At 55.0% G+C, this 27,218-nt stretch overlaps 1 protein-coding gene across 2 annotated transcripts; it reads left to right on the top strand.

The window, feature by feature from the left end:
- On the top strand, positions 1-27,218 carry PARD6G (par-6 family cell polarity regulator gamma). 2 transcript variants are annotated; one of them, XM_059410103.1, is made up of 3 exons: positions 1-214; positions 21,434-21,656; positions 27,106-27,218. In XM_059410103.1, the coding sequence occupies exons 1-3, from the start codon at positions 143-145 to the stop codon at positions 27,156-27,158; spliced, it is 348 nt and encodes a 115-aa protein (XP_059266086.1). In that variant the 5' UTR covers positions 1-142; the 3' UTR covers positions 27,159-27,218. The 2 variants fall into 2 exon arrangements, with proteins under 2 accessions (XP_059266086.1, XP_059266087.1); XM_059410104.1 differs by lacking the exon at positions 27,106-27,218 and adding an exon at positions 25,486-25,699 and having other exon boundaries at positions 2-214.

Here is a 27,218-nt window from a genome sequence, read left to right as displayed (position 1 = left end):
CTGCCGAGCGAGCGCGGCTTCTGGCTGGGTCGGGGCCTGGGCCGGGGCCCGGGCCGGGGCTGGGGGCGCCGCCCCCAGCGTCCTCCTGCAGCCCCCGGAGCGAGGAGCCGGGGCGAAGGCGAGGCTGCGCGGGGCCGGAACCATGAACCGGAGTTTCCACAAGTCTCAGACCCTGCGCTTCTACGACTGCAGCGCGGTGGAAGTCAAGAGCAAGGTGAGCCGGCGCCGGCGCTCTGCACCCCCGCGAATGAATGGGCGCCCCGCGGGGGGCGGCTGGGCGCTGCGGGGGGTACGCGGGCTGGCGGCAACTTTGGAGCGCGGGCGCCGCGGCGGGATGTGCGGGGGTCCCGCCGCCCTTCCCGTCCCCGCACGGACACAAAGCCCGGCGGCACGATGGGTGCCGCTGGAGCCCGGCGCTGGGAGGGCCGCGCGGGCTCCGGACCCCCGCGGGAGCGGCTCTTTTGTTCCACGGGCGGGAGACGACCCGGCGCGCCGCACGGTGGAGGGGCGGCGTTTCCGGGGCGACCCGCGAGCTGCTCCGAGTGGGGCCGTTGGGGATCCTGGGGGGCCCGGGCCGGGGGGAGGGCCGGGCCGCGCCTCCTCCTTCGCCGCGGAGGAGCCTCGGAACCCGCGAGGGGTGAGCGGCAGCCGGCCGGGACCCCCAGCCCCGCCGGCGCGCCCCAGGCCCAGGCTCTCCCGGCGCGCCCGGCCGGCGGCCCCTCCCGCTGCCCGCGCCCCGGCCCGAGCGTGCCCCAACTTGCGGTGTCTGTGCGCGTTCGGCTAATTGGCTGATAGGATCTGGCGCTTCTGCCCTTTGCGGGGGCGGCTTCTTAGAGGCTGACGCTTTTGTCTGCGAGGGTCTTGGTTGTAGTTGTTCAGGGTCCCAGAGGAGGGGGCTCCTCGGGCCCTTCGCTGCTGCTGCCTGGGAGTCGGCCCTCTCGCCCTTTCTCTGTGCCTCCCGCCTCCTGGAAGACGAGGCGGAGCAGCCTGAGGGCTTGGAGGGGGCTGGGCCAGAGGGTGGGCTCAGAGCCCCCACTCCGTGCGGGGCGATTGAGCCTAAGGAGCTGAGTCGAGCTACCCCCCTGCGCAGGCCGCCTCTGCGGGTCAAGGGCCGTAGGGTTCCTTTGGTAAGGGGTTTACAGGGTCTCCAACGAGGACCGGGGCCGGTTTCTCCGCAATGAACCAGTGAGTTGGATTTCATTCCCATGTTGGGGAGAAGGTCTTTCTATGAACTCCTCCTCACAGCCTTCTCCCTACGCTAATTCTGTGACCCTTGCCCAGGACTCATCTCCTCTGCAGCCCGAGAGTGCCCCCGCCCTCCCGCATCGCATGTGCCGGCTGTGAGTTTGGGGAGGAAAGAACCACAGGCATGAGTGGGAGCTCCAGACAATTGTTGGTGTCTTCAGCTGGGTTGGGAACGTGGCTGATCAGAGTTCTTTGACCACTCTCATAGGCACTGAGCACATGTGGTGGGTCTTTTTAACTTGTTGAAATCATCATGGCGTCACAGGCAGTTGTAGGAAACAATGTAGAGTGCCCCAGGAGGGTCCGTTTTTATACTGGGGAAGTGGTCACACGCTTTGTTGGGTGTGCATTCCTGCCATTTCCAGCAAGCACAGTGGACACACAGAGCACTTACAGCAAGGGGCCCTCCTGCTGCCTCTCCAGTGGCCCTTTGATTCTAAGTGTAGATTGGCTGACATTAAGCACTTTTCCTGAGTCACACAAGCCACATTCCTAGTACTCCAAAGCCACATGCACCTTGCGGCTGTCTGATGACAACAAGCTCCAGACCATCTGTCTAGAAGGGTCCCTCTGGAGGCTGGGCCCACAGCAGGGCTTATGCCCCATTCTGGGCTGGTGGCCTCCCATGCAGGCTGCTGGGAGAGGGAGGGGAAGAGCCTTTGCGTCCCCTCCAGGAGGGCAGTGGGGGGCTGTGGATGTCCTGGCTGGCCCGTGGGCTGCCCCAGACTACCCTACCCCTCTAACTCCCCAGTGAAGAAGGGTGCTTGGGCTCAGGTTCAGATGTATTGACTGTTCCCCTGGAGGTGAGGGCAGAGCTGGAGTTTTGGTTGAACTTTGGGGCACCCCTAGGAGAGCCACACCACCCTGGGTGGGCCCTGCTGAGCTGGCTGGTTCAACACACACACACACACACACACACACACATACACACACACCATTTTGGGTGCTGGGACTTGCCTTGTTTGTTCCGAGAGCCCACTTGGCTCTTCCCTCCGTACACAGCCTCCCACTGGCCCCCTTAAAAATTAATATTTGCTACCATGAACCCATTTCTGCCAGGAGCCTTTACTGCAGCTGCTGTTGTCAAAATACAGGAAGCAAAACTTGATGACAATGAGGTCTCTGTTCATGTTCAGTGAAGCACCAGAACACCGGGGTTTTCAGGTGGCGAAAATGGTGCTGGGGGCTGAGTGCAGCCAGGTCTGCCGCCTCCTACTCTTTGGAGCCTTCAGGAAAGTTATTTGACCCTTCAGAGCCTCTGTTATTCTATCTGTAAAATGGGCACTGTTCCTGTTCCTCTCACCTCCCAGGACAGAATGAAGTGATGACTACAAGAGCGTGTGGAAGGCCGCAGGCTGCCCACAGGCGGAACGGTCCGTCCCCACAGTTCAGGGTTCTGTGGCGTTTCAGAATATTGGGTGTGAAACTCACCTCTCCTGCTCCCAGAATTTCTGGCCATGTGCCACAGCCACTCAACTTCCAAAGCCTCAGGGACATCGTCTTTACCCGGTAGTTCTCCCCCATCACACAGGCCCTTACGTTCCCCAAACATTTCTGCTTTAATACTTGTGAGTCATCTACTCCTCCCCAAACCGGCCGAATGCACTTCTGCCTTCTCAGTTCTGGCACCGGGGCTGCCATTTGCTTGACTTTTGCCTCTCCTCCCATTAGAACTGCCGTGGGGAAGGAGGGGCTGTGCATAGGTCTCGGGGAGCATGCCTCAGGCCCAGGGGAGCAAGTCTTGGCCCCTTGTAGGGTTAGCAGGAGGACTAGTGCTAGGGGAGGCGTCTACAAGGGGCGGAGTCATCACAGGTCTCCAGCTCTGTGAATGAGCATGCTACCCCCTGTCCGCAGGGTGTCCCCTCCGAGCCTCTGCCTTCTGGCTGGGCCTCACTCACGTTCCCTTAACCTGGTGGTCTGTTGGCCCTGGTTATGTGGCTTTCCCCCACCTGAAATGCTCTCTGAGAATCCGCCCTGGGCGCTGACCCTCTCCTACCCAGCCCATCAGAGGCTGTCACTGGGCCGAGCTCCCGCCGTCCTCCAGCCCCTGCTCATCTCATGGCCCTTTCCCAGCGCTGGCACAGGGTGACTGCTCAGGGCAGAGACCGAGGACCATGTGTACAGCCCCAGGTGTGCCATGTCCATTGTGTCTGGGGACAAGGTACTACTGAGGGTTTTAGTCTAGTGTGCTGCTTTGTTGAAATCATGTTGGAGGCTCTTCTGTACTCTTAAGAAACACTGTCATTGCTGAAAATTTAGAAACCACATCAGGCACAAAACGGGGTAATTCTCCCATCCGAAACTGAGCCTCTCTTGAGTGTGGCAGCCTGCCCTCTGGACCCTCTAGGTGCACACTTTTGTCTTCTGTAGAATCAGAGTCCTATTCTACAGGCATGTGACGGTCTAGCCTGAGTCCCCCTTCAAGTGTTTTGTCATGTCGTTAGTGTTGCTAAAGAACGTATTTTTAAAAATTACTACCTGTGTTCTATCTTGTGTGTAAACCATAATTAATTTAACCAGTATCCTTTTGGGTTCATCTCCAGTGTTTTCTATAATAAGCAATGCTGTGAAAAACATCTCTGTACTTACACGTCTACACAAACACACACAGAGTGGAGGTTTGTTACGTACAGGATGCGAAGAGCTCGCCTTTCGGGACGGATCCCAGAAGCGCACTGTCTGTGCTGGCGGAGCTCATGCTCTGAAGACTTGGACTACATGTTGCTGAATTTTCCTGCAGAAGGGCTCTTGCACAAGTTTCCCTACCGTCTCCTGTCTGTCCGTCCTCCCGTCTCCTGTCTGTCCGTCCTCTCTCTGCCCTCCTGCCCTCTAGCCCTGGGTGTTTTCTTATTCTTTCCCAGTCGGTTAAGTGGAACCCTGTCCCGTGGTTTTACTTCGATCCTCAAGTTATCAATGAATTGAAGATTTTTGTATTTGTGGACCACTCATCTGTTTCTGGCTGCCTCTCTCTTCCCTGCAGTGTTACTGTTCTTACTTTTTATGGAGTTATGGGACCTGCTTGACAACAGGTTTTCCAAGCAGTGATTTATGCCTGCGTGTTTCCCCGGGTCCTCAGACCCTGTGTCTGGCTGAGGCTCTCTGCTGCTGGGTGCTGCAGGGACACGTCTCTCCATCTGGTGGGCTGGGGCCTGGGCCAGGCCCTCCCCACGGGGTGGTTGAGCACTTGCCTCCCGTGGGCCGTTGAGAACCGCCTCACGAGGTTTGACTCACCTGTGCGTGTCAGCTACACCCTTTTAAGATTCTGGTTTGTACGTGTGCATATCTGTTCAAACAGGTTGGGTGACTTGAGGGAGGCTGCTGCTGGAGGAGACTCTCACCAGGGACCCCAGAAGCAGTTGGCAGGCTGGTGGATGCCAGTGGGGTTGATGTGGATCCCTGGCCTGGGAGCAGCAGAAAGCCCGATGAACTCTCCCGGGACAACTAGCCAGGGGTTCAAGCCCGTTCCTGGGACTCATGGCACTGAGCTAGAGTTCTCCCACCTTGAGGAAAGGGGGGTCAAGATTGGAAGGTGGAACCATTCACGGCATCAGAGGCTCTCACGTTTGTGAGCCATGTCTACAATCAGCCTGACCCTTTCCCAGTGAAGGGGCTTCCCACACTTTTAGAGACAAGCAGGGAGCTTGGCATAGCAGCCACAGAAGCCGCCATGACCCCAGTGGTGAAAGGGAGCATCAGGGGTGGTGTCAGACCTGTCCAGCTGGCTGTGGACATGCTTACTGGCCCACCCCTTCCTCTTGACACATTTCTACTCTTCTGTGAACCTGGGAACCAATGGCAGGGACCGTGACCTTTTTTAGCCCCAACACAGCCTGCAGCCTTCCTCTGAGGCTGCCCCGGTCACGCTGTGGGGGTACAGATGGTCCGGGCTGAATGCTGCCTCTGTCTACAGGTTGTGCTCAGAAATATTTAGGATTATTTAACCGTTCTTCCCAGTGTATAAGCGTGTACACCTGCAGACGCTGCTCTAATACATTGCACTTGCAAATTTCAGTCATTAACCTCCGTCACGGCCCTGCAAGATGGGTTCTGTTACCATCACAGTTATACAAGAGGAGCACTGAGGTCCAGGGAGCTCTGTGAAGCCGCCCGAGGTCAGAGAGCCTGAGCAGTCTGGCTCCAGAGTGTGTGCTCTTGGCCATGAACTCTCAGTGGCCGCTGGGGAAGGAGGGATCCTGGTTCCTCCTCCAAGGACAGGTCCCGAGGTGCAGGTGCCGGTGTTGGTGCTGGTGCAGGTGTTGGTGCAGGTGCCGGTGTTGGTGCAGGTGTCTTTAGCTTGCCCCAAGTACAGTGAGACAGACCCCTCGGCTGCCTGCAGCTAGCGCTGCTAAGGGCAGCTCCTGTGCGTTGTGGGGAAAAGTTCTAGTCTTACGTCACCACAGCGGGTTCTGTGGCTTGGTCTCAAGGGACATCCTCTATTCGGTAGGTGTCCTTAAAAGTCGGATTCTGCCTTGGGCTCCGCCGTTCCTTTATTTTATTTTATTTTTTTTTAAAGATTTATTTATTTATCTTTTTAACAGACAGAGATTACAAGTAGGCAGAGAGGCAGGCAGAGAGAGAGAGAGAGAGGAGGAAGCAGGCCCCCCGCTGAGCAGAGAGCCCGATGCGGGGCTCGATCCCAGGACCCTGGGATCATGACCTGAGCCGAAGGCAGAGGCTTTAACCCACTGAGCCACCCAGGCGCCCCCGCCATTCCTTTATTCACTTATGAAGCGACCACTCTGCCGGGTGTAGGGCTTGTGCTGGGGGATGAAGATAGGTAAGATAGGTAGAGACATAGGGTCCAGTGGTTTGCTCTGGCAAGTGAGAAGACTGGTGTCCATAGTGTCCATAGTGTCACCAAACCCTGCTTCACATTTCCTGGAGCCCAGAGGTTTCCCCTGCCTCCCAGCCGGCCTGCTCGCCCAGCAAGGGCCCTCATGATGTCAGCCTCCAGGAATCGTTCCTGTCTGTTTCCCAGCATCAGCAATGTTGAAGTTGGCCATGATTCCTCGGAGATAAGTCAGAGCACCTTCTCCCCTCATTGCCTGCACTTTTCTAGTCTGGGGGCTCTCCGCTGTGCTAGACTGGGAAGTCAGCTCAGAACACTAGCTGCATTTCTCAATAGCATGGCTCAAGGAAACCCTTGGCACCTACAGTGTGAAGAGCGGTGTTTTGCATACAGGAGGTACCCAGTAAATGCTGGCTGAGTCAAATTCAGGTAAGGAACAACTCCATTTTCCCAGGAGCTACTAGGTCAGAAGTTATTAGGGTGCTTTAGAAAAGAACTACTTTTTGAGGAAGGTGAGCAAAGCTTGACTCACCGATGGGATTATTTCCAGGGCACCTCTGAGAGGGGTCAGTGGCCTTGTTCATTCCCTGTGAGTGCCGCGGGGGACAGAGCAGACAGGAGCAGGGGAAGGATGAGCCGAACAAAACAAGAGAAACTTTGGAAGTCAGAAGGAAATGGACTGAAAAGTCCATGTTGCTCTTTCTGCCGTGCGGTGTGTGCTGACTTCCTCGGTGTTTGATTACAGGCCTCAAGCACGGCGCAGGGGGGCCCAGCCCACCACCCCTCTCTCTCTCTTCCCCAGGCTGCGTTCCTCACTGGGGCTCCGGGCAGGAGCTCGCCAGCAGGCTCCCCTCCTCACCCCCAGCCAGTGTCGGCTCTGTATTTTGCAGGGAGTGTGTTGCATTTCACTTGGAGGGAGGAAAAAAAGTTTTGTTGCTTACAGAGTTTGAAAACCACCCCGGGCCACATGCAGGGCCCAGCTGTTAAATCCCTGGTTTGTCTCCTCCGGAGCCAAGCTTCTTCCAACCCGCCCGGTCCTACCCTCGCCCGGCCTCAAGGCCGAGAGAGCGGCTGTTCCAGGAGGCTGTTGCGGACCTCGTTCACGTGGTGGCCTCTCTCCCGTGGGATAGGAGCACACCCTCATCTCGGGCAGCTTGACGAGCTGGTGCGTGTCTGTTTGCACACCAGGTGAAGAGGTCATGGACGGAGCGCTCCCGGATCCAGGAAGGTTCCCTCATGTCCTGTGTGGTCAGCATCCACCCCTGGTGTAGCCACTGTCAGGGTCTCTGTCACTGAAGGGGATGGTGCTGGTTCTCGGACGTGATGTCACGGGTTAGCCTCGTGTCCACAAGGGACACTGACCTGTGTAGATGGCGCCCCAGGCTGCGTGCGTGTCCCTGGGTGGCCGCCTCCGGTTTGGTTTAACCCCCACCCAGTGAGGCTGTTCTCAGCTCTAGCCCCAGACTCCACGGGGTTTAGTTGAAGTGGCTGTAGGAGGTCTGACCATTTGGGAATTCTGAAAGCCTTGAACCACAACTTATTAAGGGTTTATTGATTAACAAAATAAATCAGGAAGAGATTCTTTGTCTTGTAGAATTTAAGGCCCCACCGCTGGTGTGTAAGGGGCTCTTACCCTCCGCCCTGTGGCTCTGTGGTTCCAGCTGCTGCTGTCTTCCTTGGCTTCCCTTTAGTCCACACCAGCTTCTGCGGGCCCCTCTGGCGGGCCTGGCGTCGTGGGAGAAGCTGAGACTCCAGATGAGCACAGGTGGGCCTGGGGGCTGCTCCACGGGTCGCAGGGCAACTGGTGCGAAGGCTCTCCCGTGAGAAAGGGAGATCTCGCCCCCGCGAGAATGTCTGAGCTTCGTGGCCGGAGCGAAGGCCTCATAGGCCGCCTGCAGCTTGCAGGTGTGGACCTGTGCGGGCCAGCGTCAGACCGCCCGTGCCCTGGGACGTCTGCTGCCTCGCACACCCGCCCCCTCGGCTCGCTCACACACCCGCAGGTGCTACCGTCACCTCGCAGCCCCCACCCAGGGCCGTCCCACGGAGAGCCGGGAGTCTGTTCTCCGTTTTCTCCCATCGGCCCGCTTGCCCCAAGGCAGCTCAGGCGCCAGCCCGCCTACAAGGCAGAGCTCTCTTGGCACCTTTGCTTCTGAGACAGGGCAGGGACAGACAAGAGGCCTCTTTCTGTGGACACGTGCTTCGCGGAAGGACCCCGAGGGCCCTGGGTAGGGGTTGTGGGAGGGAGACTTGTGAGGGCCATGCTGGAGGGCTTCGGAGACGATCGTCATGTCTGTATCCTGTTTTCCACGGCATGGGGGCCCGAGCCACCGGCTCCCCACCCACGGGTCCTGACCTCACTTCCCTCCCTGGTCTGTGATGATAATGGGGTGTTGCTGTGGGACAAAACAAACTTCTGTGTCTGTGTGATGGTCCCTCACGTGAAGGAGGAGGTGGCGCCCCGCCTCTGGGTTCTGGTCCCCTTGGGCCCATGGGCCGCTGTACCCATGCAGGGTTAGGGGCACAGAGCCCGGGCTCCTCGGAACATGCTTCCGTGGACTAGAAGGTGACGGAGGATCTCTGCAGGTCTGGGAGACCCTCCTGCAGGAAATGGTGTGTTGAGGACCCTCGTCCAGTCCTCAGGAGATGAGCTGCCCCAGGATCCCTTCTCCCCACGAGCTTGGCGTCTCCGGCCCTGTCTCTCCACCACACAGGCTGGGAGCAGTCTCCCCGGGGCGTGGCCCCATGGCTTGTCAGTCAGTGATGCCTCTCCTCAGCCCAGGCAGCAGAGGACTAGTCACGGCACGGCCTGGAGAGTGGCCCAGGGCTGTGCCACCATGAATGCCCCACACTTGGCCTTGATTGTGTTTCTGGGAGGCACGTAGTCTCTGGGCTCCCTCCCAGCCCTGGGAGCCTCCACTAGCCCGGTGGGAGCAGCTGCCACTCGGTCACCACCCGGAGGAGAGTCCAGGCAGTGTGACCTGTGTTGAGCTACAGTGAGGTCTCGCGGTTACGGCCCCCTTTCCTGGAGCACCGGCTGTGTGCCGCTTTCTGCCAGCATTTGCACGGGCTGGGGAGAAGAGGACCCCGGGGACTCCGCCCAGCCTGTCAGGTCACCTGACCAAGGGCCCGCCTTTAAGTGGCAAAACCAGGTCTTAAACCCTCAGTTGCTTCCGATGTCTTTCATGTCATTCCCTGACTCCACCTCTGGAAAACAGACACCACCTGCCTGCCCGGCCGCACTCGGAAGTCATCTCCTCTACCCTGCACCCCCGGCCCCGCACCTCCTGGACACTGGCTGGGGGCTGTGCGACTCCCTCAGCGTCCAGCACGTACCTGTGAGAACCCCTCTCCCAGGCGGCCCTGTGGGTTCCGACTTGTGCTGCGGAGACGGCAGGGACGAGGTGAACCTGACCAGCTCTCCCACGTCCTCCTCTTTGGGGCTGTGAGCAGAGTATCATGGCAACTCCCCTGCTCCCTGGCACACCTGGACATGTCCCTCAGCAGATGGCCCTTCAGTGGTATGACTACGGGTGCACAGCGAAAGGGCTGCCTTACTGTGTTGGCAAGTTTTGGTCTTTGAGAAGGGCTGAGAGAGACCACAGCCCTGTGAACGCCCATGTGTGATGCGTGTCTCCAGGCACTCTGGTGAGCAGCGGCCCCTCTGCTTGGGACCGCACTCGCTCAGCATGCACATATATTTGAGTCTCACAAAAGCCCTATGAAAAATGTGTTTTTGTCCCTTTTTTTCTTGAAGGAGGAAATATGCTCAGAGAAGTTTAAATTATCCAGAGGCACAGAGCCAGAAAGGGACAGCTGGGAACTTGCCCTGCAGGGCCTTGTGCCTCCTGACTCTGCTCTCCCATCTCTGTGGGTGAGACATAACTGGTCCAGACCGCATCCCACCTCAGCCCCTCCCCGTCCCTGGAAATGGCCCCGTTTTGTAACTCTTGAGGTCATACTAGGATGTGACCTCGCTTCCTTAAGGGGCTTCCACTGGAGTGGATTTCCACGTCCAATAAGTCCCATGGAGGCAGGGACAGGTGAGAAAACTGGCCTTCACCTCCTGCGTGCCTCCAGCCTGCCAGCTCCACCTCTCAAAGCCGCCAGGTCTCCTGCACCGTGACCCTCAGCTCCGGAGCAGCCAGACCCGCCCTCACGGTTCGCACCTGCCGGCAGCCCTTCTTCAGCCTGGTGGGCTCAGGCACCGCTTCCTACCTGGGGAGTCTGCTCCCAGTGGGGTGTCCCGGGGCTTGACTTCCGCCGTGGAGTCCTCAGCTTACCACTGGAGCTCGGTAGCTCTTTTCTGCATTCTCTCTGGCATCAGCCCCAGTTCTTCTGTTCACTCCCCTTGTGACTGTGGTCAGGGACCAAATCCTTCCAGGTCTCAGTCTCCTGGCCTTTAAAATGGGATCAGCGACACTCCTGGACGGTGGTTAGGGTTAAAGAGAGCTTGCACAGAAGGCATGGCACTGACCACGCCTGCTCGACCATACTGGAAGCCCCTGCCGGACAGAAACCATGGACCCTGTCCCTAGATCTCTGTGTCTTCCACTCACAGCCCTGCCCCACATCTCTGTTACGCAGGGCTGGGTCCATAGACACAGATCATGTGTGTGAGCAGAGGAGCACACGTGTGACCTGTAGCACACACACGTGCTCACTGAGGTGACCCAGGGGCATTGGGTTCTCCGTCCCCAGCGCCCTCACAGGGATATTCCCCTGAGCCGTCCTGTGGCTGCCGGCAGGCCATCATCCCTGCAGGTTGGGGTAGGTGGATGGGGCCCAGGAAGGGGCCAGGCTCTGCTGTCGGCTACACCCCATCTGACTCACAGGTCTGTGGCCTGATTTTAAACTGTTCCAACACATCAGCTCAGGAAGTCATCCCACGGCAGGTCCCACGCTCCAACAAATGCCACATGAGAATAACAGCCTTTGCTTCCGGATCATTTTGTGAATGGAAGTCTTCCACCATTTTCTCTGGGGCAGACGCACGCACTCCTGCTCCTTGGCCCTGTCCCCAGCGGCCTGCTACGGCTGCATCACTGTACAGACAGGTGTCTGAGATCTGTGGCGTCTGGGGCTGCCTGTGCTCCTAACACCTGTGCTGCAGCCAAGCCGCTCCGTGCCTCTCTTCACCTGGGTGTTTCTTTTCCTTAGACACACAGTTCGAATCAGGGCCTGCGTCCTATAGTTTCCTTGTGTGCATTTCTCAGTTTGTAACTACACATCCACATGTGTGATCACCGCCCAGCACTGGGCTCTCAAACAGCCATCGGCCCCATGAAGGCCCTCGGCCCTGGCACCAGGTACCACGCACACCTGGCATTCAGTAAGGGTTTGTTCAAGGCACCAACCCTAAACAGCAGCCCCTAGCAGTGACTGGCGAGATGCCCCCTGGGATGGGTACAGCCCTGCTTTCCAGACTGATGTGTGCCTGAGTCACTGGGAGTCTAGTGACTCCCTTCTTAAGCCTGGGGCCTGAGGTCACGCATCTGTAGCCGTTCCCAGGTGGCAGTGATGCTGCTGGCTCAGGCACACACGTTGGGGAGGTCCAGCCCCAGAGAGCCTGGCTTCACTGGCGACAGGTGGGCCCGGAGTGCTTGGCTCCCTGGGCTCTCTTGGCTTAGGCAGGAGTCACAGCTCTGGGCTGGGCCTTGTGGCTTTGCTCCATGCTGCGCCCTAAGGATCACGCTAGATTCAGCAGGGCTGGAACTCAGGACCCTGGGATCCTGACCTGAGCTGAAGGCAGAGGCTTCACCGACTAAGCCACCCAGGCGCCCCTCTAAGACAGCATTTCTTTTGGCTTAATTACATTTCATCCTGGGAAGGTGCTTCCTCTGGTGAAAATTTAACATTTTTGACAACTAAATATTTTGGTGAATGTTTTCCCTGAACATTTTTCTGATGGCTAACCCCCTTTGCTCTCACCTGAGGGGCCTGGAGGCGGGGCCTCCGGGGTGTGGTGGGGTCGGGGCCTCCGGGGTGTGGTGGGGGCGGGGCCTCAGTGGTCACCGTGGGGAGTCTCCGTTGGTGGTGGTGGGGGGGTGCGGTGCTGGCCTAGGACACTGGGTCCCTAACGCTGGGCCGGGAGGTGCCCCGCAGAGAGAGCTCGGGGGCGCCGCAGGGGGAACGGGATGGATAACCAGGGAGGCAGGGGTGCGTCAGCTTAACTCTGCGCTTGTCGTGCGCCAGAGGACAAAGGAGTGTCTTTTACCCAAGACCGCACGTCCCTCCGGGAAACGACCCTAGGGACCCCGAGGCTTCGGCCTCGGGCCCTGGTCAGCGGGAGCGGGGTCCGAATGAGGCTCAGTGTCCAGGACCCTCCCGGACCCCTCAAGGTGACAGCAGTTTCAGGGTAACTGAGGCGTCTAGGCCCGGAGGGCATTTTTTAGGTAAAGCAAGTCCTCGTTGGTCAGTGCCGCGATCAGGAGCGGAGCGGGTGTGCGGGAGCCTACCCGCGCGCCGCTTCCAACAGCCTCTCAGCGGCCGGTCCTGCGGCCTGCGGGGATCGCCCCGTCCCCAAGCCCGGCCGCAGCGGTGCGGCCGCCCCCTCCCCGGGCTGTGTGCGGGAGACTCCGCGGTGACCCGCCGGAGCTGCCGGGAGACAGCAGGGGTGACCCGCCGGGGCCGCGCGGAGACAGCAGGGGTGACCCACCGGGGCCGTGGGGAGAGACCCGCCGGCTGCCTTCCCCGTGCGCGTGGCACCGACCGACGCGGGCGCTCCGGCAGGTACCACGCGCCCCGGCTCCCTGCGGCCGGTCCTCCCGCCCGCGCGGTTTCGGGGCCTCTTCTGGGCTGGGCTCCCCCGCCGCCTGGTGCCCAGAGCCGCCCCGCGCGCACGGACCCGCCGGCGACGCAGGAGCCTCGCGGGACCCTGGTTACTCCGCAGGTGGGTCTGGGGCCGCCGGACTGCGGGACCTGGGGACGGCGCAGCACGACCACAGACCCGGTTCTTTGCCTGGTGTGACTGGTGTGAGGCCCAGTGCAGGAGCGCGTCTGCGACGCGGACACCAGCTGCTTCCGCGCGCGCCTTCGGGCGAGCCCTGGGTCTCCAGCACCGGCGCGGACCGCCGCGCCGTGGGAAGTGGGGTCACAGGCTGCTTCCCGCACAGACGGCCCACATGGTTGGGGACCCTTCCGGGTCGCCTGTCCCCCGCTTGCGTGCAGATAGTCGTCGGGACACCGCCTCCTTGGGTCTGAAGGTGACCACGCTGCTTCGCAGTGACACCCGGCGTGGGGGAGGGGCGCATGATGCTGCGGTTCGGCCTCAGATCTAACCCGCAGACCTGGGCATGGGACCCGGCTTATGACTTCATGCTCCCTCTCCTCCTGTGCTCCTGTTTTGATTTAATTAAAACTCTAGAATTTTATTTTAAAACCAGTTAATAGAGGTTTAATTCCTCAGCTGAGTGAAGACTTGCGTGCAGGAGCAATACTGGTCTAGAACAACCAGGCCTGCTCTGGGGCTGGTACCCCAGGCGGGAGCGGTGCTAGTTTGCTGCTTTCACTCAAGGGTAATTACAGATCGGTGGCTGCATCGGGTTTGGGAGGCATCTTAGAAGTGACTCGGTTACTAAACAAACTTCAGCTGGTAAGGAATCTACCTTAATGCCTGGCTCCCGTGGCCTTGCGGGGTGAGTCTGACGACACCCCGTCACGTCCCTGTGGGCCCAGTGACTTACCCTTCCTCACTCAGGGGCCTCTGACAGCTGGAGATGCCTCCACAAGACCGCAAGCATCCAGAGAAGGAATGTTTTCAGATAAGTGAAAAAAAGCACAGAGAGGGCCAGTGTAGAGCGTGTATTACTGTGTGTTTAGAAAAGGACTGTGGATAGAGTTCACATACAATGCCTTCACATGGCTTTGAAGGGCACAGACAGCTGAAATCACTGGTTCCTGTAGGGAGGGGGCTGGGTGGCTGGGAGACTTTTTACTGAAAACCTTTTGAATTTTGAGCTATGTGGTTCTATCCCTATTCAAACCATAAAGAAAAACATACCAAGCAGTGTGGTTCCAATTCTTTCTTAAAGCATGCGTGTTGGAGGTATGCAAGTACACATCCTCACACACGGCTCAGGTCTCGGTCAGACAAGGGCTCTCACGAGCCGGCCCAGGCGCTGGACCAGCCCCAGAGCGGGTGAGCTCCGGGCTCCAGCTGGCACCCCAAGCCTCATACCAGATGCTAGACCCCGATTTTCCTCTTTTTTTTTTTTGGTCTTGCATGAATCTTGCTGGTTTCCCCATGGTGACTGTGTTCACAGGCATGTATGGCCAACTTCTGTGCTATTTCAGAGCAAAGACTACCTTGCTTAAAATGCATAAGAAGGAAGAATGCTTTTTTTTAAAAAAAAAAAAAAAACAGCCAGTTTTTTGAGGAAATGATGAAAGAGAGTAGACCTTGAGAACTAGAGAACTTGCCCTTCGATTCCCGTTTCTGTGAAACCCACCTGAAGAGGGAGACGAGCCGGGGGCAATCGAGTCGGACGCTGTGGCAAAGAGAGACCATGAACCCACAATCGCACCCCCAGGATTTGAGCTGCCTGCCTCCGCGAAGGGATAAGACCTCTCTCCCAGGCGGCTGGAGATTAAAGATGGTGTATGCGCCTCCCCACGAAACTGTCAGAAGCACAAATCTGTGTGAGGCTTCAGTCTTCAAGTGAAGTAAACAGAGAGGAGTCAGCCTCCCTGTCCTCTCCGAGCATGCAGGGACCTCACGAGGGGTTCAAGCCCCTAAACACTGCCCGGAGCTGGAAAGACAGCCGTGGAGACGGCCTCAGGGAGAAGATGGTGCTCAGCTTGCTTTTCCTCTTCCCTGTGACTTCAGCCCTCGCAGCAGGGATGACAATGAGCCAGAGCTGCCTCTCAGTCATCAAAAAATGTGCCATTTTAGAGTTTTAAGGAAAACAGCACCTGAGCGAGTTTAAGAGGAAACCTGGGGACCATGTTTTCCATCGTAGGAAGAATGACTTTTCGGTTAGCTTGGAGTGGTAGCCACTTAGTGCTGCAGATGTGAACTGAATCAGAGTCAGGAAATGGGGTCTTTTTTCCAGCCTGGAATCCAGGTGCTCCGTGACCTTGGGCAGACGTCTCACCCTCTCTGGGGCCCTCAGTATGGAAGTTGGAGGGGCCCTTCCAGTGGGGAAGCTTAAAATTTAATTGTGCACATGAAGACAGGCAAGGCCAACATGTGCTCCGCCATGTTCTACAGAAAACAGATTTTTTTGTAACATACAGAAAGTGTACAGAGATCTCATTAGCTATCAAGAAAAAGAAAATTTTACATTTTTAGTATTTTTAACCTGGAAAATAAGAAATAATCCTGGTAGCGCTCCTGGAGTCCCGTGACACTGAACGATGAGAACAGACTGGAACTGTCTCTTGTGACTCCAGAAGTACCATCTGAACGGAGTTTTAGTTTCTGAAGAGAAGAGGGACTGAGGGCCCTTTGCAGTTTGGAGCAAGGGAGGAGATGGGTGTGAGGGAAGGCAAGTTCTACCCTGCTCCGAATGCCCGCCTTCTGTCCTTACCAGCCGATCCAAACTGGAAAATCCTGCCCTACCAGCTTGGACTGTGTCTCACATCCTGTTTCTGTTCTGCAAACCCAGCAGTGATGGGGAGGGGGCTTCTCTGAGTTCTTAAGTCTTTATTTTCTATACTGGTGTAGGCTGACAACACATAACTGGTCACTTGGTCCCTTAGGGTTTCCTGTGTGCCAAGAGCAAAAGCAGGGTCCGCATTGAACCCGTCTGATGTCACTCTCTGGGCTTTCTGTGTTTCCGAATACAGCTTCCAATCAGCCTTCAATTGGCTATTTTAAAAAATCATTCTTTGAGGTGAAACTTAAAAAAAAAAAAAAGGCTCTATAAGCTATAACTCATGTGAAATAAAATTCACAACTTCAAAGTATAAATTTAGAAGTTTTTAGTATATTGACAGAGTTGTGCAGTCATTACCGCTATCTAATTTGGGAACATTTTCCTCACCCCCAAAATAACCCTCCTACCCATTAGCAGCCATTCTCAATCCCGTCTCTCCCCAGCCCCGGGCAACCAGGGGTCAGTTTGCTCTCTGACTCTGCCTATCTGGTACCTTGCACGTACGTAAACAGGCTCATACGTGAAAAAAACCTGTATCTGGTCTTTTGTGTCTGGCATCTTTCACTTAGCATGTTTTCAGGGTTCATCTTTATTGTAGGACATGTCGGTACTGCATTTTGGGGGACAGTGTAAGGCCAGGATCCACTCAGGAGAGCCTGGCACTGTCCAGGGAAAGCCTGCGGCCCCATACCAAATGTTACTGCTTCAGACCCTAGTCTTGCTGCAGGGTCAGCGTGCCTGGTGTAGACCAATAGAGGCTCCCAGCAGGTAGGAAAGCTGACTGCCTCTGGAGTTGTCTTTTAATCAGAAGAAACAAGTTACAAGCAAGCAAAAATACACTCGGACTCCCATTTATGTCCCACCTCTGTAGTTCCATTCAGCGGTGCTGCTTGTTTTTACCGTGGATTCAAGTTCACGGGTCGTGTGCTGCTATTGCAGCCTGAAACATAGCTTTAGTATTCTTACAAGACAAGTCTGCTGGTGGCAAATTCTCTATTTTTGTGTGTTTCAGACTCTCTCATTTCTCCCTCATTTGTGAAGGACGGTGTTGCTGGGTACAGAGTTCTCACTTGACATTCTCTCCCCCAACCCCCGACGTGACATCCCACAACAGTTTAGCCTCCATGATTTCAGACAGGATGTCATTCATACACTTGCGGACCCTTTCTATGTAATGAATTGTTTTCCTGCTTTTAAGATTCTCTCTCGGACTTTGGATTTTGACAGTTTGCCTATGGTACATCCAGGTGTGATCACATTGAGTTTATCTTAATTATAGATTGGACTTTTCGGTATGTAGATTAAATCAGATTTGGGAAGTTATGGACTTTGTTTCTTCAAATATTCCTTCTGCCTTTTTCACTCTAGGTAACCATCCAAAATAAAGACTTAAAAAATCTTTCACTGAATGAAAACTGTTTAACACTCCACGAGGCAAGTGTGGCGTTGGCTCTTTCGCTCCTTCTTGCCATGAATGTCCACACTGGGAAGCCTTCGCTGGGCAGTGAGTTGATGCGACTGAGGGCTCTGAAGGCACACCAGACCCCAGCTCTTGGACTCTTACCAGGTCGTGTCTTCCTTGGGATGCATGGTAGCCGGCCACAGATGTCTGAGACTCTGTTCGTTTTTCTCTTTCTGCTCTGTAGACAGTACAGTCTCAAACGACCCATCCTCACATTTGCCAATTCTTTCTTCAGCTGCGTCTAAAAGTCTGTTGAGTCCCTCTAGGGAATGTCTTCACTTCAGTTATTATATTCTTCAATTCCAGAATTTCCATCCAGTTCTCTTTTTTTTAATGATTTTCATCTCTTTGTTTATAACGTGTTCCTTGCTTTCATGGTTTCTGTGAGCTCTGTAGACGTGGTTTCCTTCAGTTATTTGAACATAATTATAATAACTGATCTCAGACCTCTGTCTTGTGAGCACAGCCTCTGGGACCCTAAATGACTGTTTGCTGCTCACTTTCCTCTGCATGGAGGCCATTTTTTTCTCTTTATAGATCACATAAATTTGTTGAAAACTCAACATTTTAAATAATATGATGTGGAAATCAAACCCTTTCCTCTGAAGGATTTGTGTTTGTTGCTGCTTTTTATTTAATGACTTCCCTAGAGTAATTCTGTAAAGTATATTATTGTCATGTGTGACCACTGTTAGGATCCTGGTCAGTTGGTAATTGAACCAAGATTTCCTGGAAGGATTTGAACTAGAGGCTGTGCTCTGAGGCTCTTGGGGCACACCTTTAACACTCCAGCTGCTTACAATTCACCTTAAAAGCCTTCACTCCTGACTCACAGAACCCCAAGATCGGAGAGATTAGAGCCTTCTCGGGGCTTTCCTGATCACACTGACAGCCCTGCCTATGTGAGTGGCTGTCCGTATCATAGGGATGAATCAGAGCTTGTCACAGCCTCCTGCAGAAATCTCATTCCCCTCCATTTCTTTTACTGTAGTAAAACACACATCACATAAGATTTGCCACCCAATCATTTTATGCATGCAGTTCAGTGTCCCTAAGTACATTCACGATGCCGCGCAGCTGTCCCCACCATCTCCAGAACTCCTTTGTCCTGTGAAACCCAAAGTCTGCCAATTAAGCAGTGACTTTCCAGTTCTTTGCGCCCACCACCTGCTTTCTGTCTCCGGGATCTGACGGGTCCAGTGACCTCATCTGCGAGGATCACACAGCCTGGAGTGCTCCAGGCTCGTCTGTGCAGTAGCAGGGCCAGAACAGCCCTCCTGTTTGAGGCTCAGTAACACGTGTTAACCCGCTGTGTGGGCGCATGCTGCATCACACTTAGCAGTTCCATACATTCTGAGCATTCTCCCTTTTTACAGGTTTTTATACTCCGTGGATCATGTCCTTTTTTTTTTTTCCTTAAGACTTTATTTATGAGAGAGCGAGCAAGTTTCAGGGAGGAGCAGAGGGAGAGGGACAAGCAGACTCCATGCTGAGAGCAGAGCCCAATGTGGGCATGACCTCAGGACCCTGAGATCATGACCTGAGCTAGAACCAAGAGTCGGACGCTTCACTGACTGAGCCCCCCTCTGTGGACAATGTCTTTTGATGCAGGAAAGGCAGATTTCCCTAAGTACAATGTCTGTTTCTTCTTTTGCTACCTGTGCCTTTGGTGTCATATCCAAGAAACCATTGCCAGACCCAGTGTCCTAAAGCTTTTGCACTAAGTTTTCATCCTACCATTTATAGTTTTAGGTCCTACATTTAGGTCATTTATCCATTTTGAAAGACTTCTGGTAACGGTATTACCCAAGAATCCAACTTCATTGTGATAAAAGCATCTTATTTAAAAAACTAAAGGCACGGAGTACAAATCTTATATTTTTACTTGCCATTTATATCAGATCACACAGGTTTCCTCTAGACGTAATAATTAGCAGGTAGGATTCATTGTTATGTAATTCTTGGTGTCCTTACCAGAAATTGAGAAAGTGAATTGTGCCAAGGGTTTGGATAAGAAATCATACAAGCCAATTTTTTCTAGCGCTTTGCTTCTAACAGCATTCAAAGTTGTCCTCATTAAATTGTCAGCTAATAGATTATCAAAAGTAACTTTAATGATAGAGCACTCTGTGATTATTTATCTTTGGCACACGACCTGGTGAGAGTCCGAGGGCTGGGGTCTGGCGTACCTTCGGAGCCCTCAGTGCCATCTCCTGGCACAGATGGTCAGTTTTATGTTATGTGTATTTTGCCACAATAAAAATGTAGGGGAAATGCTAATATCCCATGTCATACCTCTTTTTGTTAAACTTGGAGGTTCGTTCCACATGTGAAGCATGTTTGCCATTCTGCGGGACCAACAAAGCCTCGTTATCAAACGGGTCAGAGTAGCTTTATCTGCAGTTTCATTTCACGTCAGCACAGTAGGAAGTATTTTGAAGGAAACTACTAGAAGTGAGAAGCAGCTTAGCTGTGTCTAGACCACATGGGCTTGTCCAACGTGCTGACTCTCCCTGCTCACGCTGGGATGTGGCCTGGGCCCCACAGGGGTGACAGGAGGAGAGGCAGCCCGACTGGCTCAGAGCACGTGCGTGGCATCCGGTCTGGGGACGAGGCGCGAATGTCGCAGGTGCTCACTGCTCTCATCAGACGGGAGCCAACTCCCTTGACGTGTTTACTGAACGGGGGCGCATAGGGTTTCGGGCCACTCTGCAAGTTAACTGGCGTCGGGCCCGAGGTGGCACGGGGGTGCAGCTGCTGTTCAGACACACGTTCGTGATGGGACGGCATAACCCAAGCTGAGAAGGACCCCCCGGAGCGCATGCCGTAGGCTCGGCCCTGGGTGTCCTGATGAGTCTCGTGGCCGCCGGCTGCTGTCCCCGTGTGCAGAGGCCAGCCCGTGCAGCGTGCGGGGACAAATACGAAATCACACCTGTCTTTAAAGAACGCGGGGTGGGACTTTCAGGTTTGCTGAGCTGTGCACCCCGTGGCAGCAAGGGGGGAGCCCCGCCACACCCGCGTCGCCCCGCGTGTGGGAGGCAGACCGGAGGAGCCGAGCTTCCTCACGGAGGGTGGCCGCTCCCAGACCAACGTTTTCCGATGTCCCGCTGTTGTGTGCCTGGAAGTGTTTTATTCCTGGGGCAGTGCGGGGTGGGTGAGGACCTTGTTTCCTTTGGTTTTTTGCTTTTGCTTTGATTCTCAGAGATCTGTGGGTGAGGAGATTGGGAGACGGACTCCCCTAAAATCGTGGGTTCCGTGTGTGCAGTCCCCAGCCCGACAGCACCCGCTTCTCCCGAGAACTTGTTAAAAATGCAGGTCTTGCGCTGGCCTCCAGGTCAGCACAGTCGTGACCTCGGGGGGCCTCCAGATGGTTCTGACGCCCACCCAGTTTGAGAGCCACACAGACCCATGCGGTGGGAGCGATTTGCCCTGATGGCTTGACATAATGTCTAGATGACGGAACGACTCGTTCAGTCTAAACTTCATTGGCCGTTTTGTTTATGTGTATTTTGGAATCACTGTAATGAGTTTTCAGTTACGTTGGAGAGCACTCGTCTGTCCTGCCTGATGAATAAAGGCCTCTGTGGCCAAGTGAGGGACAGCAACCCACCCTAATCCGGAAAACCGTGGGCCCGACTAGCGGTGTCCTCAGAGGCCAACACGGTGCATCTGTGGGAGGTGACCTGCGGTCCTCTCCCCCGAGAGCTGCGTGGGCACCTGAGCCAAGACCAGGGACAGTCAGGTGTTCCCCAGAGCACACGGTGAAGACCAGCGTTTCTGGGGACAGGCCTGCTCTGTCCTTCTGGCCAGTGCCAGGCCCCTCCCGAGACTTGTGAACCCTTTTACCACCTTCCTCCAGCCCTTCACCTTGGCTTCCAGCCTAACCCTTTTGAGGCACAGTCATTTGGTCCTTTAGAAATGCAAACCCTATCCAGTCCGTTCCTAGCCTAAAGTCCTTGCAGGACTACCCGCTGCCCTCAGGCGAATGCAGAGCTTCCAGGGGGCTCTTGCTTCCCTCCTGCCCCTGAGGGTCTGACCCTGCCTCAGGGCTGTCCGGACCCTACCCTGCGCCTGCAGGGCAGCCGTGGGTGGAGGCCCTCACCAGGCTCCTGTCATTTCAGCCACCGTCCTGTGATTAGTTTTGACATTGCTCTTCCCGTCAAGACGGAGCCCCAGTGCCCATCCTGCCCACAGCGCTGGTGGAGCTGCTCCCCACACTCTTGTCTTTGTGCAAGCTCCGTGAGGACAGGGTTACTGTCACATGCTTGTCTTCCAGGGAACAAGCCTTATTTCGGGCACCCTTCCCCACCACTCATTTACTCCCTGTCTCTCGCGCTGTAGTTTGGGGCTGAGTTCCGGAGGTTCTCCTTGGACCGCCACAAGCCGGGGAAGTTTGAAGACTTCTACAAGCTGGTCGTGCACACACACCACATCTCCAACACGGACGTGACCATCGGCTACGCGGACGTGCACGGGGACCTGCTGCCCATCAACAACGACGACAACTTCTGCAAGGCTGTGTCCAGTGCAAACCCTCTGCTCCGGGTCTTCATCCAGAAACGAGGTACGGGGCGGGGGTGCTGCCTACAGCACCTACACTACACCTACACTGGTGCAGCACCCACTGTCGTCTGTCAGGACAGAACCACATGCTTCTCGTGTCTAGCCCCTGGGCAGATGAAAGAAAGTGATGTTTGTTTGGTCAATGTTAATTTGTTACACAATTCAAAGATTTTTTTTTTAAGATTTTATTTATTTATTTGACAAAGATCACAAGTAGGCAGAGGCAGACAGAGAGAGAGAGGAAGGGAAGCAGGCTCCCCGCTGAGCAGAGAGCCTGATGCAGGACTCGATCCCAGGACCCTGAGATCATGACCTGAGTCGAAGGCAGAGGCCTTAACCCACTGAGCCACCCAGGTGCCCCTTGTTAGACAATTTTAAATGCATTTTCCGTCTTCACTAGTGTTGACTTCTGACGTCCAAATACTGAGGAAGGAATAATATTGACGCTGTCATATTTAACTGGAAGCAAGGAGTTCACTAACAAGCAGGCTTTAGCCGTAGCGCGGGAGTGAAGCTGTGGCTGCCGGTGTGTTCTCCACCGTCTTCTCAGAGTGGGAAAATGATGCGAGCTGTAAATTGTAACCTTGGTTAACTTTTCGGGCTCAGGACCTAGCTTTGCTGTAACAGTATCATTTTATGGGAAAACAGCTGCTCATGTAGGTTTCTGGTTAGGAGGGAGGAGCCCCTGAGCCACTCCCAGCTGCATTTTAGATGTTTGTTTCCATCTCAAACCTGGGAGAAACTTCCATTTCCCAGTGAAATACTGAGGAGAACCCCTGCAGGTGAGGCTCGACATTTGGAAAACGGTGCTTCCTGGGCGACTTGGTCATGACCAGACCTTCTGTGCCCCCAGCGAGCACCTCGGGGACCCCGCTGGCCGCCTGCACAGGGCAGAGCACCTCGGGGACCCTTGCAGGGGGACAATAGCAGCTCGCAGTGGGGACGGGGGCTGGGCACACCCTGTAGCCGTCACAGGGTTGGGGGCAGGAGGAGGCTGGGACCCTGGGCCATGTGTGGGGCCAGGAGCCCGGCTCTAAAGGCAGGCAGGGTCCCCGCGGCGCGGACGGCCGTCAGGACGTAGGTGCCGTCAAGCGGCCACACATCCAGGTGCCTGAGCGTGCTGGCCGGCAGCCCGTGCTCCGTGAGGACTCGCTGGGGCCGAATGGTTTGTGGGCTGGAAGGGAGCACACAGAGGGGGAACCACAGGAGATCTGCCGACCTCCCTTTCCTACGGGCCCTCTGGCATGAGATCACACAGCTTTGCCTCTGCCGTCTTGCTGAGCTGAGTGTCCCGCTGATGGTTCCCAGAAGCCCTCTCAACTGTCACTTCCTCACAATGACGTCAGCTCCGTCCCAGCCCCCAGCGTGCTGGGCCCCCAGCTCAGCCGCCGCCTCCGGGGTCCTCCTGCTCTCATCCCCTTCCCTGGGACCACACCTGCCCCCCCCCATCTGGCAGCCTGTGCCGCCCGTGTCGCCCCGCAGCTCCCTCACACCACCCTCTGCCAGCGGCCCGAGCTGCTCTGCCTCATTCCCGCACGTCCCCCAGCTTCCCTGTGTGGCGGGTGGCTTCTGTCAGCTGTTCTCTGAAGGCCACACTCCACACCCCACGGCTCCGCCCTGGCCGCCCCAGGTCAGGGTGGGTGTGCGAGCTGCAGATCTGCACAGGGCCCCGTCAGCCACCACACAGGCTGCCCTCCAGCGCGCGCGGGCCTGGGGACCGAGGCCCCGCCAAGAGCACCCTTCTGGGCTGAGGGCTGGTGGCGCCCGGCACCCCGCGCTGCTGATTCACTGAGGCTGAGATGACGCGGGAAGCCCCGGGGCTTGTGTGTTTGCAGCTGGGCACGCGTCCGCTTCCCGAGGGAAGCTCCGATTTCTTTGAGGCCCTCCATCCTGTCTTAATTGTTTACTGTTCCTTCTCCACTGTCCTCGGACAAATAGCCCAAAGTTTAACCCCGCTGGCTTCAGGTTTCTGAGCCCCTGGGTTTGCAGTGTGAGCACGTTCCCTGCAAGCCTGACTTCCTCTGTCGGGTGACAGCAAGGAGCATGGGGGACCTCAGTTCAGACCCTTGTCACCGGCTCTGTGACCAACTGGTCCTCAATGTTGTTTCTGGTCTGTAAACTGGACAGCTGTGCCCACCTCACATAGCTGTCAGACTTGAGTAGGAACGTGCCCCTAACATTCATTCAGCCCAGCCTCGTGGTCCCATCTGTGGGGACACTAGGGCTCCATTCTTACCATCCTCAGTGGACGGTCACTGTGAGCACTGTGTCCCGGTGGGAGAGGCAAGGAGCTTGGGTTTTTGTGAACGGCAGGAAGCAGGAGCCATCTTCATGCCCTGCATGTTCAGGATGGACTTGATGACCGGGGGAGTGTCCATCCGTGGGCAGGGCCTTGCTGAGGCTACCCTGTGAGGGGACATCCAAGTCCCCTGTCCTTTCCCTGCAGCACGGGTTCCAAGATGTCCGTCACATATGCTGTTCTCCTGGTTGGGCTGTGGCCACACACTCTGTCCGTCACATCCTGACCTTATGCACCTGGATGCGTCCTATAAGAAAAAGCTCATTACTGTCCCGCGTGAAAAGTCCTCAGTTTTCCAACAGCTGTTGAAGTGAACCCACAGTTTGGTTTGGGAAAACTGCTTTGCCACTTACTAATCTCTTCCCCAAACCTACACAGATGTCACAGTAAAACTCCAGACCCGTGTCCCTTCACCAAAGCCCCAGGGTGTGGGACTCACCTTCCCACACCAGAACGTGTGGGGGGCTGTTCACGGCAGCCATAAGTGGACAGCCTGGATGTGCCACGGGACAGGACAGAGGGGCCGAGGGGTCACGGACACAGCACACAGGCACCTTGGAGAGAACGGGAGGCAAGAGCAGCCGGGCGTCCAGGCTGCTGTCCTGGGGCCCTCCCACCCCCCTCCCGGTGAGGTCGCCCACATTCAGTACTCAGGGCACCCGTGGGGCCGTTCGCAGACGTGCAGAGCAGGAAACAGTCAGCGGCCGATGCGGCTGACGTCGGAAGGGCTCCGCTCCACCTTCCTGCATCTGCTCTCAGGCGGGAAAACGTCCTTCCCGTGGTCCACGCAGTGTCCTCTTTGTCACTTTCTTCTGCGTTTTCTCTTCTTTAATTGTGGCAAAATCCATATGACGTAAAATTTGCCATCGACCCGTTCAGGGACTTTAAAACATTCCCAGTGATGTACAACCAACGCCGCCCTCTGTCTCCATGATGATTTTCATCTTGTAGGACTGAGTCAGTCTGTCTTATAACGAACTCCCCAAGCTGCCCTCCCTCAACCCCCAGCACCCGCCACCCTGCTTTGTGTCTGTATGGTTGTGACCCTCCGAGAACCTCGTAGAAGTGGAATCCCACAGCATTTGTCTCTGTAACTGGCTCATGTCGCTGAACACAGTGTCCTCAAGATTCATCCACATTGTCATGTTGCACAATCTCCTTCCTTTGTGAGGTTGGCTACCATTCTTCCGTGTGGACAGAGCACATTTCGTTCGTCAGTCATCCATCAGCAAACATGGGGGTTTCCTCAGTGTTTTGGCTTTGTGAATAATGCAGCTATGAATGTGAGACAACATCTCTTTGAGACCCTCCTTTCAATCCTCCTGGGAACACACCCTGTACTACGTATGCTGCTGCTTCATGTGGTAGCTCTAGTTCTGATATTTTGAGGAACTGCCCTACGGTTCTCCACAGGGGCTGCCCCAACTTGCATTCCCACCAGCAGTGCACAGGGGTCCAGTTTATCCACATCCTCTCCAATACCTCTTGTTTTTAGGATTTTCTTTTTATCTTTTTTCTCCCCCCCCCCCAGTGCTGGGCTTGAACTCACAACCCCCAGATCAAGACCTGAGCTGAGATCAAGAGTGAGCCACCTAACCGACTGAGCCACCCAGGTGCCCCTCCGATTTCTCAAGAGCAGCCATCCCAATGGGTATGAGGTGGGATCTCGTACTTTTGACTCCTAAGTCCCCATTATTTAGGGATGTTGAGTATATTTTCAGTGCCTAATGGCCACTTGTCCATCTTCTTTGGAGAGATGTCTGTTCAGGTCCTTTGCCCATTTTTGCACCAGATTCTCTTTGGTTGGTGAGCTTCAGGCGTTGTTCATATTCTGGATGCTCAGCCCTTATCAGATGTATAACTGGCAAGTATTTTCTCTCATTCTGTGGGCTGCCTCTTTCCCCTGTGGAATTATGTCTTTTGATGTACGACATTTGTAATTTTGTACAAAGTCAAATTTGTCAATTTTTTCTTTCAGTAACTGTGCCTTTGCTGTCAAATCCAAGAAATCACTGCCAAATCCAACGTTCTAAGGCATTTGTCCTAAGTATTCTTCCAAGGCTTTTATAGTTTTAGGTCTTACATTTAGGTTTTTAGCTTTTATAACTGGCCACGTGTTAGCCTTCCCTGAGACCTTCCTCCATGCACAGCTTCCCAGGACTGTCTCCTGTCCTTCCCTTGCGCCCGTCCGACTCCCAGGAGCAGCTCTTGTAGGAGAGGCTCAGTGGGCACCCGACAGCCACTGCTTTGTCTGTCTGGCCACGTCTTGGTTTCTCTCTCACTTTGCTGCATGGTTTTGCTGGATAGAGGGTTCTCTGCTGACCGGTTTTTCTTCTTACAGCTTTGACCGTATTGGTACACCTTCGCTGAAACCAAAGTTTCTGATGAAAGGTCTGCAGATAATCTTACTGGGCGTCCTCTCTTAGATGTGAGGACTCTCTTGTCTCTCGCTGCTTTCACGGCTCTCTCTTTGTCTTGAAAGTCTGGGTGTAAAGTATCTCCAAGTGGGTCTCTCTGACTTCATCTGACTTGGAATTTGCTGACCATCTGGAATTTTATATACATGTCTTTCTGACAGTTAGGAAGGCTTTCTGCAGCCATTATTTCTTCAAATACTCTCTCTGCCCTTTTCTCCTCCTTCGATTCCCACAGTGTGTACACTGGTCCTCTTGATGGTGTCCCATGGGTCCCTTGGGCTCTGTTTTTTTTTTTTTTTTTTCATGGACTTTCCATTCCACAGTGTTAATCATTTCCACTGTCCCCAAAGATGTCCTGTCTTCGAGTTCACTGATATTTCTTCTGTCTGCTCAAATCTGTTTTGCGTCCCTCTACTGAGCTTTTCATCTCAGTTACTATACAGCTCCAGACCTTTTTTTTATGTTCATTCAGCCAGCATATGGTACATCATTAGTTTTTGATGTAGTTTCGTTAATTTCCTATAACACCCAGACTTGTTTGGGTTTCTTTTCTGATTTTTCAACTTCTTTATTTATATTTCCATTTTGTTCATACTTTTTCTTTAATGATTTTACCTACGTCTTCCTTTAGTTCTTTGAACATCTTGAAGACGGTTGTTTTAAAGCCTGTCTAGTAGATCTGACTCAGGTCTTTTTCAGGGACCGATTCTGTTGACTTCTCCTTTTCCTTTCAGTGGGCCAGACTCTCCTGTTGCCTTGTGTGTCCTGTGATTTTTTGGCTGACTGACCACTGGACGTTCAAGTCTCATGATGTGGTGACTCTGGAAATCAGATTCTCCCCCTTCCC

This window comes from Mustela nigripes, chromosome 8, assembly GCF_022355385.1.
Source record: "Mustela nigripes isolate SB6536 chromosome 8, MUSNIG.SB6536, whole genome shotgun sequence".
NCBI classification, from domain to species: Eukaryota; Metazoa; Chordata; class Mammalia; order Carnivora; family Mustelidae; genus Mustela; species Mustela nigripes.
This window is presented reverse-complemented; position numbering and strand designations above follow the sequence as displayed.